The sequence below is a fragment of the Stigmatopora nigra genome, chromosome 13 (genome assembly GCF_051989575.1).
Source record: "Stigmatopora nigra isolate UIUO_SnigA chromosome 13, RoL_Snig_1.1, whole genome shotgun sequence".
Taxonomy (NCBI): domain Eukaryota; kingdom Metazoa; phylum Chordata; class Actinopteri; order Syngnathiformes; family Syngnathidae; genus Stigmatopora; species Stigmatopora nigra.
The window spans coordinates 5,005,900-5,032,491 of NC_135520.1; the positions used below are offsets into that span (position 1 = coordinate 5,005,900).

At 38.1% G+C, this 26,592-nt stretch overlaps 1 protein-coding gene and 1 long non-coding RNA gene across 2 annotated transcripts; one reads left to right on the forward strand and one right to left on the reverse strand.

Annotated features, from left to right (window-relative positions):
* The first annotated feature begins 1,127 nt into the window (after nt 1-1,127).
* Nucleotides 1,128-16,570, forward strand: LOC144206406 (gamma-aminobutyric acid receptor subunit rho-1-like). Its single transcript, XM_077731383.1, has 10 exons — nt 1,128-1,460; nt 6,789-6,839; nt 7,281-7,387; nt 8,452-8,519; nt 8,668-8,891; nt 9,554-9,636; nt 10,485-10,625; nt 11,078-11,230; nt 13,631-13,827; nt 14,966-16,570. The coding sequence occupies exons 1-10, from the start codon at nt 1,351-1,353 to the stop codon at nt 15,266-15,268; spliced, it is 1,437 nt and encodes a 478-aa protein (XP_077587509.1). The 5' UTR covers nt 1,128-1,350; the 3' UTR covers nt 15,269-16,570.
* LOC144206408 (uncharacterized) lies at nt 4,802-24,712 on the reverse strand. The gene is made up of 3 exons (XR_013328351.1): nt 24,353-24,712; nt 18,188-18,321; nt 4,802-5,184 (listed from the first exon to the last, which is right to left on the reverse strand). It is a non-coding gene; the product is annotated as an uncharacterized LOC144206408 (long non-coding RNA).
* Between the last annotated feature and the right edge of the window lie 1,880 nt (nt 24,713-26,592).

The window sequence follows — 26,592 nt, forward strand, 5'->3', positions numbered from 1 at the left end:
GTTGGTGTTTGTAGAAAGACCGGAAAAATTGATTGTCTGTAATAAAAAGTCGACAAAAAACAAGCTTTATTGAAACAAGAAACGTTGTCTGCTCGAGCGCTCACGAGCAGCGCGCATATACCGTATATCACTAATTGTCGCGAGTTTATCGTCGATGCAGGCGACTGGGGAAACCACCACCATCCAGTCAGCCGCAGAGGAGCACACAATAGCGCGCCGGCAACGCTTAACCACAGACGTATGCGCACAGCGACCGGCTTAATGCATCAGCTATCAATTTTTATGATTCGAGATGAACTGCGCATTGGTCTATCAAAAGAAACGAAATTAGCGAATAATATCTGAGGCGCCTGTCTTCTATTTATTTAAGCTTCGTTCGTTGGAAAGGGGTAAAGAGGGGGGCGTTGGCATTTTGACCCGGCGGTGAAGGGGGCGGTGGCCAAAAAAGTTTGAAAATCACTGATTTAGAGTGTTCAACCAACCTACACGACATGTTTTGGCGATGTTGGAGGAAAGTCCAGAGAAAACATGCAAACTCCACATAGTGACAACAGACCTGGGATTGAACCTTGGACAGCCTTGGTAGGTTCCAACCCTCATACATGCCCATACATCATATACCCATATACCATATACAATACTTTAGAATACCATCAAAAATAGCCATTTCAGGTACCAATAATGAGCATCAGATTAGGACAACATTAGTGATGTCATTATTTTCCTCACAAAATCATAGTAGTGAGGATAAATTGAAAGAAAATGATTGGGTGGACTGTTGTCATGAGCGTCTCACAATGAGGAAAAATTGCCTTTCACATCAAACTTTAGTCACTCCTCCAACCATCGCTTGATCTTTCTGCACCATGCCAACCTCAGTGAGTGAGTCTGCATCTCCAAAGCATTGACCTTACAAATGAGCCCGCTGCATCATTGTGGCAATTGGTGTTTCTGGGCGGTGCAAACTAGAGTAGAGCAGACACATCAGTGAGTGCAGCAGAGAGGCAGGCACATCCGCCGCTCGCTGCAGGGATCAAATCTGCACCATCTGACGCTGAAGGATTTATGGGTTTAGTCAAAATTGCTTTTCCCACTGTGGAGATTAAGCACCGGAGGACGTAGGATGTTTTCCGGGCTGTAGAATAAACCATTGTAGCTTTGCTTTGCTTTGCTTGCTGATTTTTACCCTCTTTCAACGTTGGAGCTCATACGCTGGCTGAGGGGATGCCTGGGGAAGTAGTTGGAGCCCAAAAGAGGAGCACGTTCTGACTGACAGGAGAGAGCGAGAGCAAGAGAGGGAGAGAGAGAGAAAGAGAGAGAGAGAGATACTTCCTCCAGGGAATGTGAGCCATGCGGGTGGATACTGTGCTTGTGTTCTTCATCTGCGTTAGTCTGGTGGGCGCCGGCGGAAATATGGTTCGGTCGCGGGGTCACATGCTGGAGACCTTCAAACAAAGCAGGTACATATTTGGCAAACCAATAAACATGCTTGCTTGTTGCTTCAATCACAAACGCATTTTGTTGTGTGTGCTTGAAAAGAGTTCATCAGGTTAGATTGACAAGCTTTCCTGTGTCACCTGTGTGCTTCTTGGCCCCTCCCGTTATATTCATTTATTTATTTCTTTTAGCTCCCTTTGTACAGCAGATTGGAGAGCGAGGGAGACCTAAATCCCGACATCTATTTATGAACTGCTGACGTTGTTTTGCCCCTCTGAGAAAAGGAGAGACACAGAAGAACTTGACATGGGAGCATCTTGGCCTCCATTATAACATTGGATAATTGAATGCTTATTATCATCTTATCAAATATATCTATATAGATATATATGATAAGATGATAATAAGCATTCATATATGTGTGTGTCCTACGAATGACTGGCGACCAGTCTAGGGTGTAGTCTGCCTTCCGCCCGAAGACAGCTGGGTTAGGCTCCAGCATCCTCCGCAACACTTTCGAGGAGGGACAGTATTGAAGAAGAAATGAATGAATGAATATACATATATTTGCGGCATCAATTCCCGATGGTGGCAGTACGACTGTGAGTGCGAATGGTCTTCTGCCCCATGGCTGACTGGTGACCAGTTGTCAGCGGGGTACTCAGGTTCCTCCTACATTCCAAAAACATTAATTGTAAGCTGGTTGAACACTTTAAATTGTCACTAGGTATAAGTGTGATTGTGAACGGTTTTATTGTAATTGCAATTGAATGGCAACCAGTTTAGGGTGTCCCCCAAATACTTGCCACAGTTTACTGAGATTGAAGCTCCATAGCACCCTCACGACCCTTGTGCCGCAGGAAAATACTTCCACTTCACACATTATAATTGGATTGATGGCATTTTTAAGTATTCATCCATCAAGTTGATGAATATATGCCTTTTCGAAGCTGAGGATGCATATTTCACATTCATTTTCATCATTCATTTAAAATTTGTTTAAAAACGAACAAGTGAGGAATTCCAGTGGAACAAGTGGTTAGAGCACCCCCCGCGACCCTAATGAGGAAAAAGCGTTTCAGAAAATTGAGCGAGAGAGATGAGACAAACATTTTTGTGAATATAGCACTAGAGTGTTTGAAGTGTTACCAGATGAGTATTTACAGTATATGTTCCTATCTTTTCATATTTCATTTCCTTATTGAATACACATTTCACTCGTAGATTGTAGCCGCAATGAACTTGTGATTGGTTTCTGTTGAGGATGATAAGACCCTTGTAAAAGTCACAAGTCTATCGACAGCAAAGCTTATCATATCATATAATCCTTCTGCCTTTAGATACACTATCATTTGTCCAGATGTTGTTTCAGAGATCAGTGGAGACATTAAACGGCTAAGCATCATCAGTCAGAATGAAGGAGCCTCGGGTCATTCAGGCTCCCAGTGTGCACCATTTTGTCGCTAATCATCTCACATCTGATAGGTGGCTGCCGAGTAGAACGAGAAGCGCAGTCATGGATGAAAACGCAATTGAAAGCAGATGCCTACATCCACTTCTCAAATCTTATATCACAATTAAACTGTTTATTCCAGAAGAATAATACAATAAATTCAACACATATATACCTATACTGCAGAGATTATATTTTATGATACCATTTTAGTCTGATTTTTAAAAATGTTTTGTTTTAATTACAATTGTACCCTTTTTTTTTACTGAAAATGTCTAAAGGAATAAGGTGTCTTTTTGTTTTTTTGCGCCAAAGCCCTCAACTCAGGTTTATTTTTATAGTGCAACAGCCACAATTTCTACATGGACTTTGATGTATTACGCTGTCACAGTTAAAAAGATCACATTGGAAGCCTCCTTTCATGAGTGGATGAAAGTTGTCACGATCATAGTGTGGATGATGCCACTCACGTCCACAAATAAGCTAAGTCTGAAAGTCAATGTGCAGCTGTTACAGTGATTAATGGAAATTCATTTCATTTTATTTGCATGTATTTTCTGAGTAAAGGGGCTTGTTATCTTAGTCACGCTATGAATTAATCATGCAAGTTTAGGATACACTAAATGAGAATTTCCTCAGGAATCTTCAAAAACTAAATTGAGGACAGTCTGTAATCACATGCCAATCCAAATAAATCATGGTTTTCATCACCACACTTCTGTCACATTCTGGAAGCAAATCATAAAAAAACACACATCTTTCACAGAGCTGAAATCGTACCATATTTTCTTTCCTTCTTAATTGTCCTGCAAGCGTCTTCAGGATTTGGAAAATGTGTCCAGGAGCATTTCTACGATTGAGATTCATCTTCCAATCCTCCCCATGCTAGAAATCATCTTTCATTTCTCGTCGCCAAGCGCCTCCTTCTCTCCGAAGTGAGAAATTACTAAAACATGCCAATGCTGTGTAATGTGGGTGTTTAATGTTATGTAAATTTCACTCTGTTCTTGGCCTCGAGGAGCCTGAATAACACGGTAGAATGTTTGGAGGAGGAAACACTATTGATTCCTAAAAAAAACCCTCACAAAGTTTTAGTGACAACTTTTAAGTCAATTGTTCCCGTTTACTTCTGCCTTTTAAATCTGACGACACGGCAGTTGTTATGGAGAGATGGAAAAGGCCTACAATTAGTGCTCCCTGTGGCTGAAGCTCATAGGGGAAAGTGCCGCGAGGTAAAATGGAGTGCAGACAGGCAGTCGGCAGTTATCTGATGACAGTCCGAGAGGGGATTGGAACGTCATTTCTGCCAAGAGGATTAGGAACCAGCTGCTGGATGGAAACAGACGACTGGCACCCATTGGCCATCGGTCGGTGCAGTTAGCACCCATGATTTGCGCTTATTCCCTATTTTTTTCTTCCCCTCCCGCCCTTCTCGTTTTCTTTCTTTCCTTCTGCTTCTGCACTGTTGTCTTTATGTGAGTCTGTGCTTGTCAGAGGGATTTGTCTCTGTCTGCCACAACATGCTCTACTCCATTAATCCATTTTAGGGGGTTTGGAATTCATCTTTTCTCTCTTGCTCTCGTGCCGCATGTGGTCTGACGAAAGCCGGATAAGCCATGCATGTACCACAGGCACGCTTCTGGAAGAGTGACTTTGCTAAGGGGTGCTTTCATTCAACTTGAAATACACCAGGACACGTTGTCCAATGTTTATGTGTGATTGAAACTTGGATTGAAAAGTGGCTGAGAATAAAATCCAAGCCCTTAGAGAAGAGAGAAGGCAGAAAATGTCTATTTCTGTAACCCCATCTTGTATAGCAGATACAATAATTCTCCAGACTTCTCTTCAAATGCCATTATTTTCACCATTACTTTAACTAATAATCTTTAGTAATCAGTTGATGGGGGAAAAATCAAGAGGAAAGTAGATATAAAGCAATAAATATTGCCATAAATGTATGTACGCTCTCTTATAACTAAGCCAGAGATATTCATTCATTCATTTTCTGAACAGCTTTATGCTTGGTAGGGGTGCGGAGGGTGCTGGAACCTATCCCAGCTGACTTCGGAACAGAGGCGTGTACATCTTGAATTGGTGGCCAGCTGATCGCATTTCACAAGGAGACAGACAACCATTCATGCTGAAACTCATACCTATGAACAATTTAGAGCGTACCTTGCATGTTGGAATGTGGGAGTACCTGGAGAAACCCCTTCGCCAACCTGGACTTGAACCCAGGACCCCATAGCTGTGAGGCCGACGCGATAACCACTCAAGTCGCCAAGCTGCTAAACCTAAGAAATGAGTTCAAATTAATGTTCAACAATAAAGTGCCATAGAACATAAGGAACTCAATATAATTCATTTAATGATCATTTTACTAAAATCCAAGTTTGAAATTGCTGGCCATCATTGCAGAAAGTACACCATGTTCAGTCAAAATGTAACATTGGACATCAACAACAGAATGTCATGCAAATACAAAAGCACATTGCATCATGCTATGGGGCTGTTTTCCTGCAGTTGGACTTAAGGCCTGAGGCAATGTGGAGTGAATTATAAAAGAGTTAAAAAATAGAGGCCAGTGTTTGAACAAAACATTTACTGTCAGCTAAAATAAACTAATAACAAAAAAGGGGGGGACCCTAATACTATAATGTGAGGTCAAAATGGGGTTATGTCTGAAAGACACATCATCACACAGTGAGTTTTTCCATTATTTCTTTGGAAACAAATATTTTTTAATAATCGATTGAGCTGTTTGCATTCTATACGAAATTGTTGGGTGACATACTGAGAGAGAGTATGAATGTCAAGTAGTAGGAGACAATTTATAAGCAAGATTCTGAGCCCTAATTTACTCCCAATGGGATTGCAACGCCTTGCTAGGTTGCAGCATTATTGCTGTATGGGTGTGTGTGTTTGTGAACACATGGGAGGGAGGAATAGGGGGCATCAGAAGAAATACCTTGCAAGTATTGGGAAAAACACTACACAAGAAACTGTGGGGGGAAAACTGCAGATATGACTACCAACAGTTGATAAAGCCTAAATTGGGCAACTCTAATAGAGACAGTAGAGAAACCAAATCTCACACACTAAGAAAACTATTTGCATGTGTTGATTTGTCATGATTTTATTTGCATGTGTTGATATTGTCATGCTTTTATTTAGATGAGTTGATATTGTCATGATTTTATTTGCATGTGTTGATATTGTCATGATTTTTTTATGCACAGTATCCCTTGTGTCTTTTAAGAATTACTGCACATTTAATATGGTTATAATAAGACCATCTGTATAAGTAACAATTAGTTGTTGCAAAGACTTTCATTATTCATTCAGCAGTTTAGTTTCAGTGCAATTAAACACAGACTTCGAATGGGATTTTGTGAGTCTCCGGACAATAGGAGATTCTAAATCCACATTTTTCAATATGAATGGGACAGAATGCGTCGTGCTCGCCCAAGGTGATTTTTATGCCGACCCCCTCCTCATTGTGCATGACACATCAATAAGATATGTACCACTATAAATTCATAAAGAACAACTAGAGCGAAGCAAGTTTTCTAGGGGGGGGATATAGTACAATGTCTTTCAGCAACCTAATTATAGAGCTGGGGTTTGTGTTCAAGGTGCCATTTCCACGTGTTTCATACAGACGAGAAAAATATTTGGACATTTGGAATGAAAATCGTTTTTCAGTTTGTATTCTCACAGATAGAACTATAATTGTTGAAAAAAATGAATTGTCGATCTGCGGCAGTATTGCAGGAATACCCTACAGTAGCCAATATGAAAACTATGGAGATATTCAGATAGACCTAGCCCTAGCTGTCATTCTTATCAATAACGTCTATATAATGATTTTTTCTTCTTTTTTTATGTCAATGATCAGGTCCCGAAGAGAAACAAGGATGGATGGAGGGTCGGGTCATAAAACAGGAAGGTCGGTTAAATACGATGTTCTTGGTTGTAGTTTGATTGATTTATTTATTATTTTCACACTCAGAAAATGTAATAGTAAATTCCATAGCAATCAGATGATTGTTGATGATTCATTTGATTGTGTGAAAATGGTCCTTGGTTTAAAACAACAAGAACACACATACACACCTAACTGCATCCATAACAAGTGCTTATTTGTCAAAACAACAAGATAGCAGCAATTTGAAGCTCAGCTACTACACCCATGCAAATGCCCACTATAGAATAAATGATTTTGCCATTACACTGGAAATAGATTCAACAGCATTTAGAAATTGTCCCATCACATTCCAAGTAATTGCATGCGCATAACAATGAGTCTATTAATTGATTTCTTTCCCAGTGGATCAGGGAAAAGTGGCGAAATGGCCCATGTCAAGTTAAATTGTGTTTGTTTCCTCAGCCCAATCTACAAGAGAAGCCCTGACATGACAAAATCCCTGATGACTAAATCCGAGCAGCTTCTCAGAATAGATGACCACGATTTCACGATGAGGCCGGCATTTGGAGGTCAGAAAAGTCATGTGCATTCAGAACTCATGTATTTGGGTTGTGTAAAAATGATCATGTTGTATTGTCACTTCCACTGGCTAAAATTGTTCTGTAAATTGAATTTCTCCTGGCCTTTTCTTGTCAAAACGAGTTGTGCTTTGGCAGCCAATGCTGAGTTCTTTGTAGCTTTTCAAGAAATTCCTCGCAAAGTACTAAAAGCGGATATCACACAAGCTTGTGGTTTTCTCGTTGTTAGTAAACAGTGAGATTTATCAGAAGAAATAAGTAATTCTTCATTTTTTTCCCTTCTGCAAAATTATACTCTTCAAAATAATGTTTTTACTGCAACCATGTATAATATGCATCCCATTTTTGATTTTGTTTTCAACCATTGTGTTGTCTGCATTAAAATTTATATTTTTGTTATTATTGTTATTATCCCCCCCATCCGTGTACATAAAGTTTTCTGGTTCTGAATGCAAGATGCCATTTTACTTCCATGTTGCAGTTGTGTTCCACCACTGTTAAATAATGAAAACATTTAAAATAATATTTCTTTGTACTACAAAGATTTCATGTCGCATTGTGCCCAACTGCAACAATTTTGATTCACAGATGTACTATAGATTGATCTGAAGTAAGACAAACAACTATAGTATTTTTCACTAAGTAAGTTATTCTACATATCACAATCACAAAAAAAAGTACACAAAATATCAGTGTTGTTGATCTACACCCTAATAATAAGCACACTTGCAGAACACAACTTGGAAAAGTATGTATTGAACATTCACCCGACATCCTATCAAAGTGCTTGCGAATGCTGTATGTTATTCTGTCACAAGCTCTACTTTCATCCATTATTGCGACCCAATTGTGTTTGCGCACTTCCGCAGGATGATGCTTTGGAGTCACCAAGCAGAAATAGGTCACATGGACTCTAGAATCCCAGCTAGACCTATTGGCAATGTCAAACATTTACACTGACTGATGTTCTTATGACTAACTCATAACCATTTGCAGGTTTGTGAGTGTGAAAACAAATGTGCTTACATTTAGTGCTCCTACCATATTTTTTTTAGGTCCTCCTATTCCAGTCGGAGTGGATGTTCAGGTGGAAAGTTTGGACACCATCTCAGAAGTGGATATGGTGAGCCAAAAATAAACAATGATCTGTAGCTTTTACATCTTTACAATTGGAAGTAAAAAAAAGAGGATATTCTCTTTCTTATCATTTTGAATCGATTCTCATATTTAGCCTCATTAGATGTGCAGTATTTAATTTCCTTTCCCAATAGGACTTCACCATGACACTCTATCTTCGTCACTACTGGAAGGATGAGCGATTGTCATTCCCCAGCACCAATAATCAAAGCATGACCTTTGACAGTCGCCTGGTGAAGAAGATTTGGGTTCCGGACATGTTCTTCGTCCACTCTAAGCGCTCTTTCATCCATGACACCACCACTGACAATGTAATGCTGAGGGTTTATCCCGATGGCAACGTCCTGTACAGCCTTAGGTAATTACAGAAAATACCAGACATTTCATTGTAGGTTTGTGACCTATGTCCACAATATACCGCAATTTATTATTTTGGCTGTATTTCATCCGGCATCACACTAAGGCTACTGCTGACCTTATTAGCACCATGAGAGTGCCGATACATTTGAAACATAACGTAATAGGATGATGCAGTGCAGGGTGATTGAGTTTTTTTTAAATAAGTTTTCTAGCGAGAAGGCAAAAGGGCGTACTTCTAAGTTTATGCTGAAAAAGAAACAATGCTCTCCATCTGTCATATCTGCAATTTCCTAGACAAAGAGTCTGAATTATTTATATGTTGTTTGTGTGAAAGCGAAAAAAAAATGTCAAGGGAAAAAAGTGCTCTTTCTTGGATCACTTGTGTTTGAATAGGATGAATAATTAATGCAAACAGCCAGATAAATGCAAACTTTAGAGGAAAAGGTTAGGCAAGGGCAACTGCGATCTGAAATTACTGTACTCAGTACAATATATTAAATGGGATATTTTCCACTTTATTGTAGGACAGTGTAGGAGTGATTCATAATACACTCAGTAAAGGATAATAGTGGTCATTAAGGCAGCTAAATATACTAAAAGAACACAATGTTACTGATGCTCACAATTATTTTTTTTGTTTTGTTTTTGTGGGGAAATTAGAGTCACAGTCACCGCCATGTGCAACATGGACCTCAGCCGCTTCCCACTAGACACCCAGACGTGCTCTCTAGAGATCGAAAGCTGTGAGTGGATTCATCATCTTGCATTTCACATGTTTCACATCTTAACATCAGTCTCTCAAGAGCTATGTTCACATGAAAAAAGAACAATACCACTCTTCTTTTTTTTTGTTCACTGCAGCATATAATACCACTTAATACAATATCTGAAATATAGTGTATTCTATCAAATAGGCATACTGGATACTTGTTGAAATATTGACTATGCGTTTCAAACGGCTGCTCCATTTGTAAATGCAAATAATTTATGCTTTCAACAATTTCTAGTGTATAACTCTGCAAGTATATTATTATTGTCATGCCCTAGAAATGTACAACAGTCTTCCAATGTGACAGTCGGATGTTCCCTACAGTGCGTAATTTCCAGAGCAGCGTGAGAATACATTTTATGTTGAGCGATAAGTCATGTTCAGTTAGCGGTGGCACATTTTATATTTTATAAACTTAAGACCTACTAGATCTATTGCAATTGAGGCACATTTTCAATTTATTCATACAAACTCAGGTTATGTATTATGCATAACATAACAGTATCTCATGTCACATTTATTAATATAATACTCCGAGTGTAAACACTGCAAATAAATGCCTGGTCCACATTACTGTTGACAAAGCAGTAACCATGGTAGCTGCAGGCAGGTTTTAAAAAGTCATCTTTGAACCATGTGTTTTTCATGTAATGCACATAATATTTTTCTATCTTGGATGTATGATCAGCGTCAAAGGTTTTGGGACTTTTTAGCCTTCGGCTGAATGAGAAAGAGTCTTAAAACTTTTGAGTAAGGTTGTGTATGTCCTTCAGGGTGTGGGTAGCCTATTGTCATGATTTGGCTTGTTCCCCCTTCCCATAGATGCCTACACTGACGACGACCTGATGCTTTATTGGAAGAAAGGCAATGAATCTCTCAACACGGATGACAGAATATCCCTTTCTCAGTTCCTCATCCAGAAATTTCACACCACCACCAAACTGGCTTTCTACAGCAGTACAGGTAATCTTCTCCGTCCAGCAGTGTGTCCCTGCCAAATACGAGCGTCTTGAAATCACATGAGAATTCCAGTTCAGCTCTTCGGCGCTTTCGGATTCTCTCCCACACTGATCCCCAGAGTGGGAGAGGCTCCTGGAGCAAATGTCAACTAAATGAAAACTGCATTTTTCTGCACAGCCCACTGTGTAACGTGTGCTACTATTTAAATTTCACACTGACACCGAATGATTCCAAAGACTTCGAACAACTTGTGCGGCGCTTTGAAGGCCCTACGGCAGTTTTCCAACCACCCATCACTTCCCAGCTCGCGGAAGCCTCTGAAGTGTTGAAAGGATTTTGCTCGCTATCTTTCCTTGCCAGAAATAGCATGAACCTTTTCTTTAAGTAGTTTCATGTCCTATCATCTGCTTGTACACATGACTGTGTGCGTATGTGTGTATGTTTGTCCTTCCTAGGCTGGTATAACCGCTTGTACATCCACTTTACCCTGCGGCGGCACATCTTCTTCTTCCTGCTGCAGACTTACTTCCCTGCTACACTAATGGTCATGTTGTCTTGGGTTTCCTTTTGGATCGACCGCAGGGCAGTACCTGCCAGAGTCCCGCTAGGTAAGTTCCCAATTTTAGACTTCTCTACGAGTTACCCTTTCAGGTTTTTTTTTTTTTGCATAATACATCTTTAGAAATTCACAGAGGACATTTTTCAAAGAAAACACCGCCTACAAGGCCTCTTTGCAACCTTGATCCACACATAAAAGTACTTTATCCTTAAGAAATGATGCTGCTCGTTCAGATTATATTAACAAATTAGCCGTTTTATAGCAACTAAAATGACAAGTACAGACAGCAATACTATTACAAATGGCCAATTGATACTCCAACCTTGGGAAAATGAACCTGAAGCTTTTAGGCTGGTGAATATATCATTTTATATCCTCAAATACCAAATCAAATATGCCCTTACAATCTGATTATCCAAGTAAGTATCATAAGATTTCTCCATTTGCACAGGGTCGGGAAAAAAAATGCAATGATATCACAAACTGTGTTTTCCATTTCCGAAGTCTGCCACGTTTTAAACCAAATATATGTACTTATGTATTTAAAAAAAAAAAGATAATCCTGGGATGCAGTGACAGTTCTTGTATTGCTTATACAAGGTTTTCAAATTATTTAGATGCTTGGATAAATTGTGAGGGATAGACATTTAGTTTCTTCTTGTGTTTTCATTGATGTGACCATACCTAATAGTAACTAACATTGGGTATGTTTTACTTGTGGTAATTCATTGTGTCTTGAACAAAAAAGGCTTCTCGGGGTAGAGAGAATGCATTTAAAATGATATATTTTTTAAAGAAAATATATAGTTCAGATTTGACCTTTGTTTAAATAGACTCAAAATGATATGTTATTATTTTTAATGAGATGGTAGAATCTAAGGCACCTAAATTTCAGTTTCCATGGCAGCAACTTCTTAAGCAGAATAATGTTGCCCAGGGGAGTAGCAGAGAAAGGTCCTATGGCTTATCAAGTTGGTTTTGTTAACACAGCCACTTATTAGACTCAAAAAAAAACATCGTCCTCCAAGGATTATACTCCATATAGTCTTAATTGCATTAATACGATTATTCAACAATTATATTCTTTAAATTCCATAATCACCACGGTTAAGTACATCCTTAAAGAGACTCAAGTTCTATTTGTTTATATTATGGATTTTTTTCATAACCTCGGATGCTAAATTTTACCAGGTTTTAACAATCAATGCGTAGAAACTATCCAGAAGGTCATTTTTCTAGTTACTTAATTGCTCCTTTGGGGCTCTTCTGTTGATCTGTGGTTTCTTCTTAATATGCAGCTGACTGGAGCTCATTTAAATATACGTACTCTTTGCTTTGGGTGTTTAGGTGGTAAGCCTGTGGGCATTGGCGATGCCTGTGGTCACTTTGATACATCGTGTAGACACGAAAAACAATCGCTTTTCGCTTACATCAAGCTTCGCTATTTCTTTTTTAGAGAAAAATCAAATATTTATTCACTTCACATTCTTGCTTCAGTGGGGTTCGCATTTGTGTCGAGAAAGACGTTTTCGGTCAGGGGGTAAAGATTTTCTAAAACTTCCTGGGGCCAAAAAGCCCCAGCATTCCTTTAATATTTATACTCGAAGAAAACATTCACTCTAACACAGCCGTATTGTGCATCGAGCCAGGAGGTCATCCTCATCTTGCAGTGCACAAGTCATTTTTCTATGTAAACTGCTGAAAAGAAACTTGTTTTTTTTCATAGTTTTGATACAAAAATGCATATTTAGTAGTTTGGTAAAGACTGGTGTAGTAAACTATGGAAAATGTTGAGTATTTGGCTGCTTGTAAAAACTAAAGGTTGATGTTAAATGAACGTTTTCCCATTTCAGCACTAAAAATAAAAAGCTGTTTATATCCTAATGGAAAAATCTGAGGCTGGAGGCACAGTAAAGAGAACAGCTGGAGGCAAACTCATGTCCTACATGCATGCTTACTGTCTGACCTTCCTCTGTAGCACAACTACCCAAATAATCGCATATCAGGCCACTCACTGTTGTTTTCTGTTTGGATGTTTTATTGAACATAAATATGTTTTTTGTTTTTTTTTAAATATATGTACGTTTCGGCGTTCTGGTGGCTGAGTGCTTCCCGCATCGAGCTTTGTTCTAGGGTCCATGTTTCAATGTCTTCACTGTGTGGAGTTTGCATGTTCTCCCGAGGCTTGCATGTGTTTTCTCGGTATGATACGCTGATTTCCTCCCACATGCCAAAAACATGCTTTTTAGGCTGCTTGAACATGATAAATTGGCCATAGGTATGAGTGTGAGCATGAGTGGTTTTCCATCTACTTGTGCCCTGCGATTGGCTGGCTACCAGTTCAAGTTGTCCCCTGCCTGGTTCCCCATTGGCTCCAGCACCCTCTGCAACCCGTGTTGGGATAAGTGGGTCAGAAAATTAATGAATGCATGTGCGTTTCCCATGACAGGCATCACTACTGTGCTGACCATGTCGACTATTATCACTGGAGTCAACGCTTCTATGCCACGGGTGTCCTACATCAAGGCGGTGGACATTTACCTTTGGGTCAGCTTTGTCTTTGTCTTCTTGTCGGTGATTGAGTATGCTGCTGTCAACTACCTTTCTACAGTGCAAGAGCGAAAAGAGAGGAAGCTAAGAGAGAGAGTAAGTGCTGATCTTCTTTTTCAACATTTGGATTGTTGTTGGAGCGGTTAACCAGGGAGATGTTGAAAAATGTACTTTCAAATTGTCTCCTACAGTGATTATCTGCTGCACTGCACTTGAGCAGACAAATTATGGGGGGGAAGATTAAAATATTTGCATTGTGATCATGTTTGAAGGCCTTGAACTAACAGAAGCGTTCCCAAAAGGTGATTTATTAAAGGCAATGAGAACGTGCAACTTGTTATCCTTTCAAATCAGTGGAGCGAGCTTCCTTAATCCTCTGGGAACACCTTTAAAAAAAACATGCCAGTTGCCTGAAGGAAAATTCTCTTTTCTACTGAGACCAAAGAAGGAAATTATAAATATGAAATGGATGGTTGAATAGCGTTCTCAATACTTATATATATAATATTAGGGTTTCATTGACTGGTCCAAATTAATTCCAACACTAGTAATAGATGCAAAATTGCTGAAAAACTGGCGCAGGCAAAACAGATTATAATGCTCATATTCAAAATAATCCCTTTATGTTTCACAAACTAGTTTTGAGTATATAAATCAAGTTTGTAAACAGAGGAGATCTTGTATGGTGAATTAAGATTCTATGTTTTGACTATGCTACAAATGAGTCAAATCTAACTATTTCCTATGGCTTTAAAACAAATTAAAGTGAAAAGTGCCAGTTGAACAATCAGTCATTGCACAACGTGAAGGGAATTGTAAACCGGCACACACCAGAAGGAATAATATGTGATGTTAATTTGCAGTGACTATTCTCTAAATTGCATCAGTGTAAGCCTCTCTCAGGGCTATGGAAAATCGGTGTGGGGTTGAAGCTTACCCATATTAATATATTTCATTTGGCAAATGCCAAAGCATATGGAGCCAAAATCACCCACACACCCCCGAGAAAGATTTTTGAAACTAAATCACTTCAATAATATTACCAGTTATTTATAGATCTAGCGACAATCTTCATTTATTTTCTGGACCACAAGGGTTTGCCAAGGGTGCTAGACCGCATCCCAAGCAACCATGGGCAACAAGCAATGGGACAAATTGAATTTGTGGCCAAACAATCACAAAGTTCCAAAATTAACAAACTATTTTCCCTTTTATTTTTTATGTATATGCTCAGTTGCCCTGCACGTGTGGCATCGGAAACCCGGATGACATGATGATCGACCCACAGATCACCGGCTATGGCACAATGGACGTCAACACCACAGGGAACTACTGCATGCCGGAAAACGGTGGACGTCAGGATCGGATTCTGGCTCAGGTGGCCCTAAACGATCCTCAGCTAACCGGCCAAGTCAAGCCCTCCAGGGGCTATGTGAACATATGGATCGATACGCACGCCATAGACAAATACTCGCGAGTGGTCTTTCCCGGCGCTTATATTCTCTTCAACATCATCTACTGGTCCATATACTCGTAAAATACACGCATGGGACTGTTGTCCATTTTGTGGAGAACTCTGCAATGCAGCGCACTGAGCTGAGAAGCACCAAAACTTGAAAGACTTGGTGGGAATGCACTGAGAATGAGGACCACCGCCTTCTCAACAACAGCCTCTTACTATTGGTGACCTGCACAGGTTTTGTTTCAAACGTGTGTATGTGTGTGTTGATGTGCGTGTGTTTGTCATGCTATGGCTGTTGTGGCGTCCACTCAAAGACATTTGGTGCCGCCTAATGTACTGTCTGCTATGTGAGGTGAAAACAGCACTTTTACATTTTTCAAGTCATCTCGGGATGAACAGGTGCAACTTCCAGACAAATCTGTTAGTGATTTTGAATTATAGCGAAGAAGGAGGAGCGTCATGGCCAATTTTGGATTACGTACTCTTTGATGTTCTTTACACAAATAATTCGCCTTTATGGAGGGTCTCAAAAGGCCTCCCCAGTGCATGTAAACTGGTGAAATTGTGATTTGGGGATCAATAAAGCGCACTCAGTCCCACGGGAAAGAGTAAAAATATGGTTCCTGATACTCTAATGTTAGTCTTGAATTAATAGAATGACTGAAATTGACTATTAACTTGAAAAAGAGGCCACTTTGTTTTCAGGAGCAACTAATTTGACCCAAATTACACATGGATAGCACAAATTTTCAAACATTTTCAGCCAAGCCAATTAATTCAGAACACTTTTCAGAATCTGAACAGAACTTCATCTCGTTTTGAGCAACTATTCTGGGACAATTTAGCAGGAGTGTTTTGGGATGTAAGAGGAAGCATAGGAAAGGAAACAAATGCCACACATTTGGAAATGAGCTGTGAAGCAACGAAGCAACAAAGTCAAGGTTGAATGAATTTTTGGAAGGAAGAAAATGCCGAGGCCCTGTTCATCATTGCTTGTAGCTTTATCTTATTTTCAGTGCATGGCTAACCAAATGAAATGGTCTTGCAGATCATATCGGTAGGTTCCTACCCCTGCCCAGGACCATTGAGATCACCACATCACCTCTTTCTGCATATTTGCCAATTAGTCACACAACACTAAACCTCCTAAAGACAATCAGCACGTAAACTATGACTCATTGTATGTTTCCTTGTGTGACTTTTGTATCAGTACTGTGAAGCTACAGCGTTGCATCTTTGTGATTGGATAATGTTTGTTGAAAATCAATGACAAATTTAAACAAGTACTGACTCGTGTACTTACTCATTAAAGTGAATAATTTCTGTTTATTAACATAAACACAACTCGTGCTCTCTCTCTTTTGGGTGTTTTGGGGATTTGAGAAACATCACCCTAATTAGATGCTTATCCTTAAAATATTCTTGCCGGTTTGTGGGTAAATTAGGCCACATTGGGGAAAAAAACAAAGATATTACATTTATACTTATGGGAAATGTTGCTTTTTTTTGTACAATGTGTCATAAAAATACTCATTTCAGATGGAGGTAACTCAATCTCACTTTTGACAAGAGGCTCAGTTTATCATTGATAACCAGTAAATCACTGGGCAAATATAAAGAACTATTTCATGTTCTAACCTAGGGAGAATATAGAGTCTTCAATTAATCCGGCAAGCATGTGTTTGGAAAAGTAGATAGTAAAAAAAAAAGGGAATCATTAATTATATATGCGTCTTGAAACACCAGACCGCCGAACTGTGAGACCGAAATGCTAAACATACACTATGTCAGTATATAGCACAGTCATTAATTTGAAGATACAAATCTTCTTGGACTTTAACTTCATTGTCATGCAAGTCATGATCGAGACAAGAACTAAGCCAAAAAAAATAGACTGTCTGTTGGAACAGAGTTAGGATGATTCAAACAATAGAGATGAATATGCATTTAATAACTACCACAAATGAATTTGTGAGTGCATTGCAATGAAACAAATATGATCTATGTGCATATTTTAAGCTTCAATTGGAATAAACTCAAAAAAACGGTGGAAGGGTTGGTAGAATGATTTCATGTTTGAGTACCCCTATTTTGAAGGGATCAAAAGTATTTGGATCATGTGACATTGATGGTCATACAACAGATATAAAAAGGTCTATACCCCCCTGTTTAAATGCAAGGGTATTGTGAATGAGGCCACAATAAATCAAGTTTATCATGAATGTTTTCTATAATCTGTATAGCTTAGAGGAAAAAAATACCTTAAGAAAAGCCAACTACAGAAGAGCATGGTAGAATGATTTCATGTTTTCATGGGATGAGGGTAGCAGGGTGGTTTAAATTATGACAATCATATGCTCTCATTTGAATATTTTATAGCTTGCTTTGAACTAAAATGGTCAATTCCACTGTAAAACTTTTAATACGTGAAAGAAAATTCTTATAGTCCATTTTATATTCATGTTTAAGTAGCATACTCTAACAATTTAGCCACTGAATGACATATTAATGTTACTGCATTCAACTAAAGTGTGTAAACCTAAATCCATGCTTGAAGAATTATTTCAAAACTCCATGATGAATAGGGAATTGAGTATGCCTGCAAGGGATTAGTGACATATCCTTCTTGACAATAGAAGTATTACTGAAGAGAAAAACAAAATGTGAGAAGCATTGACCAAAAACAAGAAGTGAAGCCCCTGCAGTGATGATGGAGTCTTTGATTTAGTACTGATGTGAGGGTACTTGATTGTTTTGTTTCAAATATCCAATATCTTTGTAGGCCCTAAAAATTGGAGATCTCTGCATGTCATGGATTGCATTCCTGAATGGCAAATTGCTAGTATTTCTTTTAACACTCCTTTTTGCTTCTTTCTATTTCTACTGTATAGTAGCAATGACAGACAAATTCATACAAACATTACGTTTTCTTCCTTTACAGGTTATTACTTTTAATGTTTTGTAGTCATTTCAATGCATACCAAGTTCTCTTACCTCAGTTTTGCCACAGTCCTTCACTTTTCTCAGCAGATGTGGTCTCCACACCACATTTACAGCTGTCAGGGCCAGAGCCAAGGCTACCCTCAGGGGGTACATCTGGGCCTCTTCAGCGCCTGGCGAAAACATTGCTGAGGAAGAGGAAGGAATAGGAAGGAAAAGGAGAAGATGTTACTTGCTGCTTTCGTGTATTCCTCCGTGTAATTAAACATGATTGTGCCATTGAAAATAGATGATGAATGCCTGAAACCAAGTGTAACATGTTGCCAATGCCTGAGGAAGATTTAACAAATGAATGCATGACTCATTAATGCCTCCCGTGAGGTAGTGATTGTTGATTATCATATCTTATAACAAACTGAAGTACATTTGGCATCAAGTAGCAGAGGCAATGTTGATTAGATAGAGCAGGGATTTTCAACATTGGTGCATGGACCACTTTATGTGGGCTTTTTTTTTTTTTGATAGTACATGAAAAAAAAATAGATCACAAATTCCGGTCACGAGAATAATGAATTAGGAGGCTGGCATTGAGTGATCATGATCTTGTTATTTTAATTATATGTTGATAGGACAACACCAACTGCATCTTAACACAAACCTGTCATATTATGTGGTAAAGAGAAGTGAAAAGCCATATGCTTACTTGGCAACCAGTCAATAACCACAAAGAGATATGAAACACCACATCTTCATCATCGTAATAGCAAAGGGTTGCTAGTGGAGAGTTTGATCAAGCATAATTGTCAGGTTTCTCTTTCAGACACCCATATAAACATACCCAAATAAGAAAGAAGAGACTCTTGTCTGATGAGGAGTTCTGAATCATTCATCATCATGATCATCAAAAGGCTCTATTTTACATGGCATCCAAATACTAACTCAAGGGAGGGGTGAACACAAGCAGTTTAGGCGACAGAGATTGGTCTTCTATGTGTGTATATGTGAGTGGAATATTCGGGGAGTGTATTACACACGAACAAAGCACATGGACATTTTAGTTTATCGTCGCTTAGGAACATTGTGATGAACTAGTACTTTCCAACCACGTGTAAATATTAAAGAACATTCTTAATAAATTAATTGATAAATTAAAGCATTTCTATTAAATGCATAGCAAGTGTTCTATGTTGCAAAAGCCAATGTATGATAAATGATTGTCATATTGCAACAATATTAAAGATTCGGCTGCTTTTGCAATATTATGAGATTATTCTAACGCAACATGACAGCACCAGCATCATTTATGCACTTCCAAGGACAGAAGTGCCAATGCTTGAAAGAGATAAAACTCTTCAAGGGCTAGGTAGAAACTAAAGAATGAGAGACAATGTGTAGAGTATTGTATTTTCATTTTTAGCTGCCTCTTATCCAGTACCCCTTGAAAATAGTTTTCAATCAAATTGGCTCTTTTGTTGAAATGAAGGTTAATGTACAACTCAAACACATAATAATAAATCACTAGGAATATATTCCTATCTACTTTGAGTCAATGGCGGATGAGTGTTTTGCACGTCAGCCTCACAGTTCTGGGTTTGGAATCTATGGATCTATTGCTTGAAATGAAATGAGTAATTCGAGAAGAGATTTGTGGGATGCTACTGCAAAAAAAATAAGGAACAGAAATTGCAACTACTACTACATCAATTTTACCGGATGTTTATATTTGTTGTATCCTAAGGGGTTTGCTACTGCTGCTTCAGTTGAACATTTCTTTCTAAACGTTAGAAGTGCACGTGTAGAGAATATGAAAGTTAGCAGGTGTGTTAGGGAATTTGCTCTTCTGAGACAAAAAAAAAAAAATAACGAGATGACATCAGAGGTCTCCATGGCTACACTTGAGAAGCGTTCTTGGATGGTGTCTGAAGGCCTCTCTTTGAACATATTAATATGTTGACAGCAGTCCACTCACTGCCTTTTCATTTTGTGAACCTAACTTGAAGAAAAGTACTTTAATGTAGCTATGACAACAGCCCTAGTCAAGTGAAATTGCTCTAAACCACGTTGTGTTTGTGTAGGTGTCTGTGGGTGTGAGGACGTGTGCATGTGAGTTTAGACAAAGAAAGGAGACTTGGAATGTTTAGACGTTCAATTTCTGAGATTGGCTGGTGACCAATTCAGGTCCCCCGCTTCTGATCCAAAATCAGCTGGGATAGGCTCCAGCACCCCTCCCATCTTACTGAGGATAATAAAGCTGTTCAGAAAATGAGATGATGTTAAATTTTCTTGTATTCATTTGGCTCACAAATAAGCTGAAGTCTAGCCCATTGGTCGACCACAGGCATCTCTCAATCATAGTGCTGTGTCTGTAAGTGACTTGGGAAAAAGTATTTAATGAGTTTTTATTTTATTCATCTTCTGAAGCGCTTATCAGCACAAACACAGCTAGCTATAGGCAGGCGGGGTAAACCCTCAACAGTTTGCCCTACCAACTTCAAGGTAAAGTATGAATATATTTTAATATTAAACAGCAAATAGTATATGAATACAATATGAAAATATATTTTTTAAATATGTGGCACAGGGACCAAATGACGCACAGCTGGCACTAAGATCAATGGAGTTATTTGAAAAATAAATATTAAAAAAGATGAGTTTTTGATGAAAACAGAATGTTTTGTTTCATGCATTCAAAGACAGGCCTCCAAACAAACTGATATGTTGTTTCTATTTTTGTCTACCATGCTTAGCCCATCATTACGTGGTCTGTTTGACAAAAGGGACTGACGTTGTTATTGACTGCTTTAATAAGAAAACTGTATTCCCCTTTTATGTCTTAGAAAAAATTAAGAGCCGATTTAGATCTCTATGAATGACTGAGGCAAGTTCTTCTTCTATTGTACTATCTCCATCTTGATTGGAGTATGAGCAATATTTGATATGTTACAAATCCTTTCAAGGAACTACAAGGTAATATAACTTGCTTGTTATTTCACTGAATACATGCATTTACCAAAGATGAGAAATCCCAGAATACATTTTTGTTCAGTAGTCAGCTTTCCCATTGAAAACATAGCATACTTCATTCTAGATATATTTATTCATGATAGGAAGAAGTGACTGCTATTGGACCAGGTCAGTTAACATAGCTGCTATACGACAAGTGCATCCATATTTTTTTCCATTCAAACATCCCAATGAGGATTCGTCTCTTATTTTTTTTTTACTTTTTCTTCACATATTTGTGGACACCATCTTCATTAGTACTCTAGGGATGTTTATCTTTCTGTCCTAGAGTAGAGAGCATGACTTTTTTTTTCATCACAGCCTTCGGCCAGTATAAAACTAATTGTTTCATATGATTTGTCAATGGGATATAATTGTGATAAATCACAACTGAACTCCTTCAGCCCTTAAAAGTGGCAAAAACGTAGAATCCCAGATAATTGTTTTTACTTTTGTTAATAGTTTCTGTCAAACCTATTAATACACCCTGCATTTATATCATTGCTTAATTTTATTCATCGGGTCATAAGGGAGCAGCTTTAGCAGTGACAACTACACTTATATCTCCTCAGCCACTTTATCCACGTGCCCTGAACACTTAAACTGGGATGTTCCGGGAGGCATCCTAATTAGATGTCTGAGCCACCTTATCTCACTCCTCTAGATGCAGACGAGCTGCATATCCACTCTAAGCCTCTCCCAGAATGACTGAGCTTCTCATCCTATCTCCAAGGAGGAGCCTGGTCAACCTGCGGCGGAAACTCATTTTGGTCGATTGTGTGCATTTAGGCTTTTGTTCTTTTGGTAACAACCCACAGTCGAGGACCAGCTAAATTTCTACCTTCACTTAGGGTTGAGTGTTTAATAAATCTTAAAATATACCCTTCACTATTTTTGTTGTTTTGCTCATTTTATGATGACAAAATTGCTGACTAAGTGAATAACAATTGAAATTCTTGTACTACTAATCTAGTATGACAATAAATCTGACAATTATGTGCAAAATATTCAGGAAAGAAATAAATAAAAATCACATTTTTGTAATAATTATGAGTTTTGATATCATTATATGATTACAATAAAAATAAACTGAACATAAACTGAATTCTAAATTTGGCATAAATAAAAATATATTTTATTAATATTAATAAAATGTTGGCTGTTTTTGAAGGGTCTGGCCCCATCTGCTGGTCTTCTTCAGAATATTTTTTTTTGTTAAAATGAATTCCATACCTGCACACTTTTAGACTATTTGATACCCAATTGTAATTTTAACTGAGCATATTTGGTAAACAATCCCTACCAAAAAAAAATTGCATTTATAGTTTTAAAAGACAAATGTCCTTTTAACAGGACAATCCGTTGCATATGATGTCACGCATGAGGTAAAGCCATTGTTTGATTAAGGTCAAAGAGCGGCCATGCACGTGATGAGGCCCTTGAGGGAATGAAACAACATGCAAGCCAGGCAGGATGCAATTCAGCCCACTAGACGTCACTCTGGAAGTACGCTAAATAGACTGGGGTATTCCATGTGAAATTCCGGCAAAAAAATGGATACCGTACACGCATATAAATACTGTATGCATCGTATGTGTTCATTCAAAAGTGAATGTGCAAAAGAACTGCTCTTGCGGAACGAGGACAATGAAATAAATAAAGAATACTATATGTGGGACTAAGCAGGTGTGTGTGTATTGGTTGGGGGTTAATTAGGGGCGGCTGTCACTCAAAAGGAGGGTTGACATGTTGAAGATCACTCAGTAAGTCAGACTCCTGACGTGACCCATCCGTCAGAGAGGTTTTTACGCAACGGCGACCATGTCCGTCACTCTCTATTGTTCATCAATTAAATGACACGGAAGGGTAAGGAATGGGGGGGAAGGAGAAGGGATCCATGTGTCACCCCATTGTTTTAGCTAAGGATTTGCCCAGTGGGTCTATATGTATGATTATAGATAATTCAGTTGGACAACCACATGTCCTGATTGAAAAAAATAAAATCTGATAATAAAATTAAATAAAAAGAAATACAATTTTCTAAATGAAATGTATTGAAATGCCAATTAGTCTAATATTTCTCTGTGGCCTTCAGAAAATTTGGAGACGCTGATCTTATTATGCACAGTGTTGACAAATTAGATCAACCAGAAAAAATCTTCAACTAAATATTGATTAAATCAAAGTATAAAAAAGTAATTATCCTGTATAAATAAATATACACACAAATAAGAGTGCTGACAAAGTGTTGGTGAGTTATTGATTTTAGACGTGAAGGTTCTGCTCCACTAAAAGAACCTGACATTATGTGAGTTGGCACCCACAAAAATATGTCTCCAATTGTGCCCCAAGGTCTTTGACACACTATATTTGTGTTGATGTACATTCTGTCACTGGCATCACATCAGTGCACTTTTCTTTCTCGAGCTAGAATATATTAACACCTCATTTAACATCTGCAGGGGATGGAATTGTGAGTGAGGGCTCATCGGGGAAGTGGTCTATATTTTTTTCTTATTCAGAATTTCAGCATGATGGAATTAAATGATATGATGCAGCTGCAACTAATTCCTAAAAGCTTTTAACCCTCGGCTTATATTCTTTTATTTATACGTATCTTGGCTGACTGCCGGTAATTTACAGATCAAAGTCCAATGTAGTTGTAATGAGTGTCATCAAGTGGATGTGTTTGTTTGTTTAAGAGATAAATCACAGTGTGAATAACGTGGCAATGTTAAAAAGAGGCAATTGTCTCAAAAAGAAGACATCAAACCTAGAGTTTCAGAGCAGACAAGCAGAAGATAAGCGCTTTTTTTGTTGTTGTTGACAATAGTGGCAAAGATGGTGTCTGCTCAAATAACATCAACATCATGAGCATGAAGACAACAAGGTGAACTGAGCAGTGTGTTAACCAGAGCTGACATTTACTTTTGTGAGATGTGCAAATCCTACCAAACATTTCTTATAATTTCTCACAATGTCCAATTATTTTTTTTAATTGGTGCTGACTTAAACTGGAGGCGCCTCACAGTGTAAACATCCACTCACCTGACTTAATAATCACAACACATTAATTTTAAACTACTATATCCTTAACCGATTTGGCCCAAATACTTTTCAGAGCTGTAAATAGTATGTTATAGTTTTAAATTCAGTACACCTCTGTATAAGATTGCATCCTTGTTAAAACTCAAGAAAAGAAGAAGAGTATTGTACCTTATTATGCATCATCTTTTTGTTCCTGATGTCTTCTAATAATCTTGTACTCAAAGCCATTGTGGTGCAACTTTTTGTTCCAACCAATCCAGCAGAGACACTTTGACCAATGAGATTCCTGCAAAAAACAAGAAGCAGCTGACTGCAATACACTGATTGCACTTGTAAAATGCCAGATTGGTCAAAAGGTTTCCTCTTGATGGTTTAGAACTTTAGAATGAAAACCCTTACCCACTACGACCCTTTGTGGAATAGTTTTCCCACCCCAGTTGTACTGTTTGCTTTAGTGAGCACGTCACTGTCATCCACTGAGGCAATGTGCAATTACAAAGTATGTTTTTTTTTCTAAATCAGATGGTTTCAGGCATTGCTTTGCACCCCCCTAACCAAACCAATCCTTGGTGGGATGCACCCCACTACTATTTGAGAAGCACTGCATTAAAGCATCAATGTAAATTACTTTCCTTTTTGACTGTAATCCCTCGATAAACATGTCACGAAGCTGTTGGTGTTGAAGTGCACGTCCTTCCACTCTGAAAAAGATGAAGTGTTAATTGGGAGCGCTCCAGGGGGAACTTGTTGGTCTCACTTTTAGCCCTCAATGTTTATCTGCTAATGTGACTGCAACAGATTCACAGCTATTTTTGAATAATAAATACATTCAAAAATCCTTTTTTGAGTCTCCCTTACCTCCTGTGCAACAACAATTCTAAATAATCAATGCTCGTTTGACAGAGTTGAACTAAGCTATATTCTTTATTTGAGAATTTGAATATTTGATGTATTTAATAAGGGACAGCACATATGAAAATATTCATATTCATGTTAATGAGTATATGTATGTGCCATTACAACCTACAACCTGGAGTGGTACTGGTATCAAAGGTCACAAATAAAGTAGAAAAAATGCTACTCCTGGACAATCTGAAATCTAAAAGTAATAACCTACATGTTTAAAAATATAAATGATATATTTTACTATTATCCATTACAGAGTGAGTCACTCTCAGAGAGCCGCCAGAGATTTCAACATCTATCATGTAAATCAAAACAGTCTGCCAAATACAAGATAAGGTGCAAACTATTACATTTTAGCTTTAAGTTTCATGGTTTAGTAGCACCCACCACACATGAACTTTTCTTTCCAGAACTTTGGAATTGAATAAAAGCAAAGCTAAATCAGCATCACAGAACACATTGTATTCAACTTGACGGGTGCCAATGCATTTTTACTAATAGCAAAAAAATCTAATCCCAGACTCCCAAAGCTCATTCATCAACTCAAACAGCCTCGATCTTCCTTTTTTTTGTACTAACGTAAATGAGATTTCCATCACAATGCTTCAGGGAAACAGAAAGCACAGAAAAAAAATTGATAACAAATACATACTTTGCTGTGTTTTCTTTGTGGGAACAGGTGCTGCTATGTGACATTTCATTAATTAATCAGAATTCAACAATACACCTTTGTCTCTAGCGGTCATGGCCCTCTGACCTAACGAAATCCTGACAGCGGGGGGTTGAACCTGTGGAAAGACAAAGCTGGAGAACACTAATGAGCTGATGTCAAACCTGTAACCGCTGCACCATGCACAATGATGACACCTGATTGGCACAAAAAGAGTTGGATCAAAATAATAGAACAACAATGATAAAATTAAATACCAAAAATTACTTGGATACACATCAAGAAAAAAACAACAACAATATCTCAATTTACTTAAGTTAAACAAATAACCTCAGAGGAAACTATTATTCTGAGATTGTAGAATTTTCCACTCATTTCTATGCCTATTGCAGAAAAAGAAGCACTCCACGTTTAAAATATTCAGGTAAAGTGGATAGCTCGTACTTTATTTACATATTTTCTTCAAACCTTTACCTCAACCCATTTTTGTATTAAATATTTAACATTTCCTAATTAAAACAAATATATTTGCCCAAGTTTGACAAAAACAATGATGAAGCTTAATTATTTCTTAACAAAAATGTTTGCAGGGATTATTAAAGTAATATATTGTTAATTAATTTCAATACTCTGGTGAATTTCATCGATTGTGGCTTGTTTCAAAGGCATTTATTGAAAAGGGGAAAGAAAAAAAAGACTCCTTATAGTACACTTATCCATCTGCAGAGTTTCTAGAGTTAAACTAAGATAGACACTGGCAGATTTATACTGTATGGGCATGGAAATGTATATAAATAAGAAAAAATGGTAACAGCAACAAGCTGGGTGGTGA

Excerpts from the sequence above, each read along its gene's own strand:
- LOC144206406 (XM_077731383.1), top strand. The coding sequence starts at position 1,351 with ATGCGGGTGGATACTGTGCTTGTGTTCTTCATCTGCGTTAGTCTGGTG. Across the intron at positions 6,840-7,280 it reads TCGGGTCATAAAACAGGAAG|CCCAATCTACAAGAGAAGCC; the intron begins GTCGGTTAAATA and ends TTGTTTCCTCAG. Across the intron at positions 8,520-8,667 it reads CCATCTCAGAAGTGGATATG|GACTTCACCATGACACTCTA; the intron begins GTGAGCCAAAAA and ends CTTTCCCAATAG.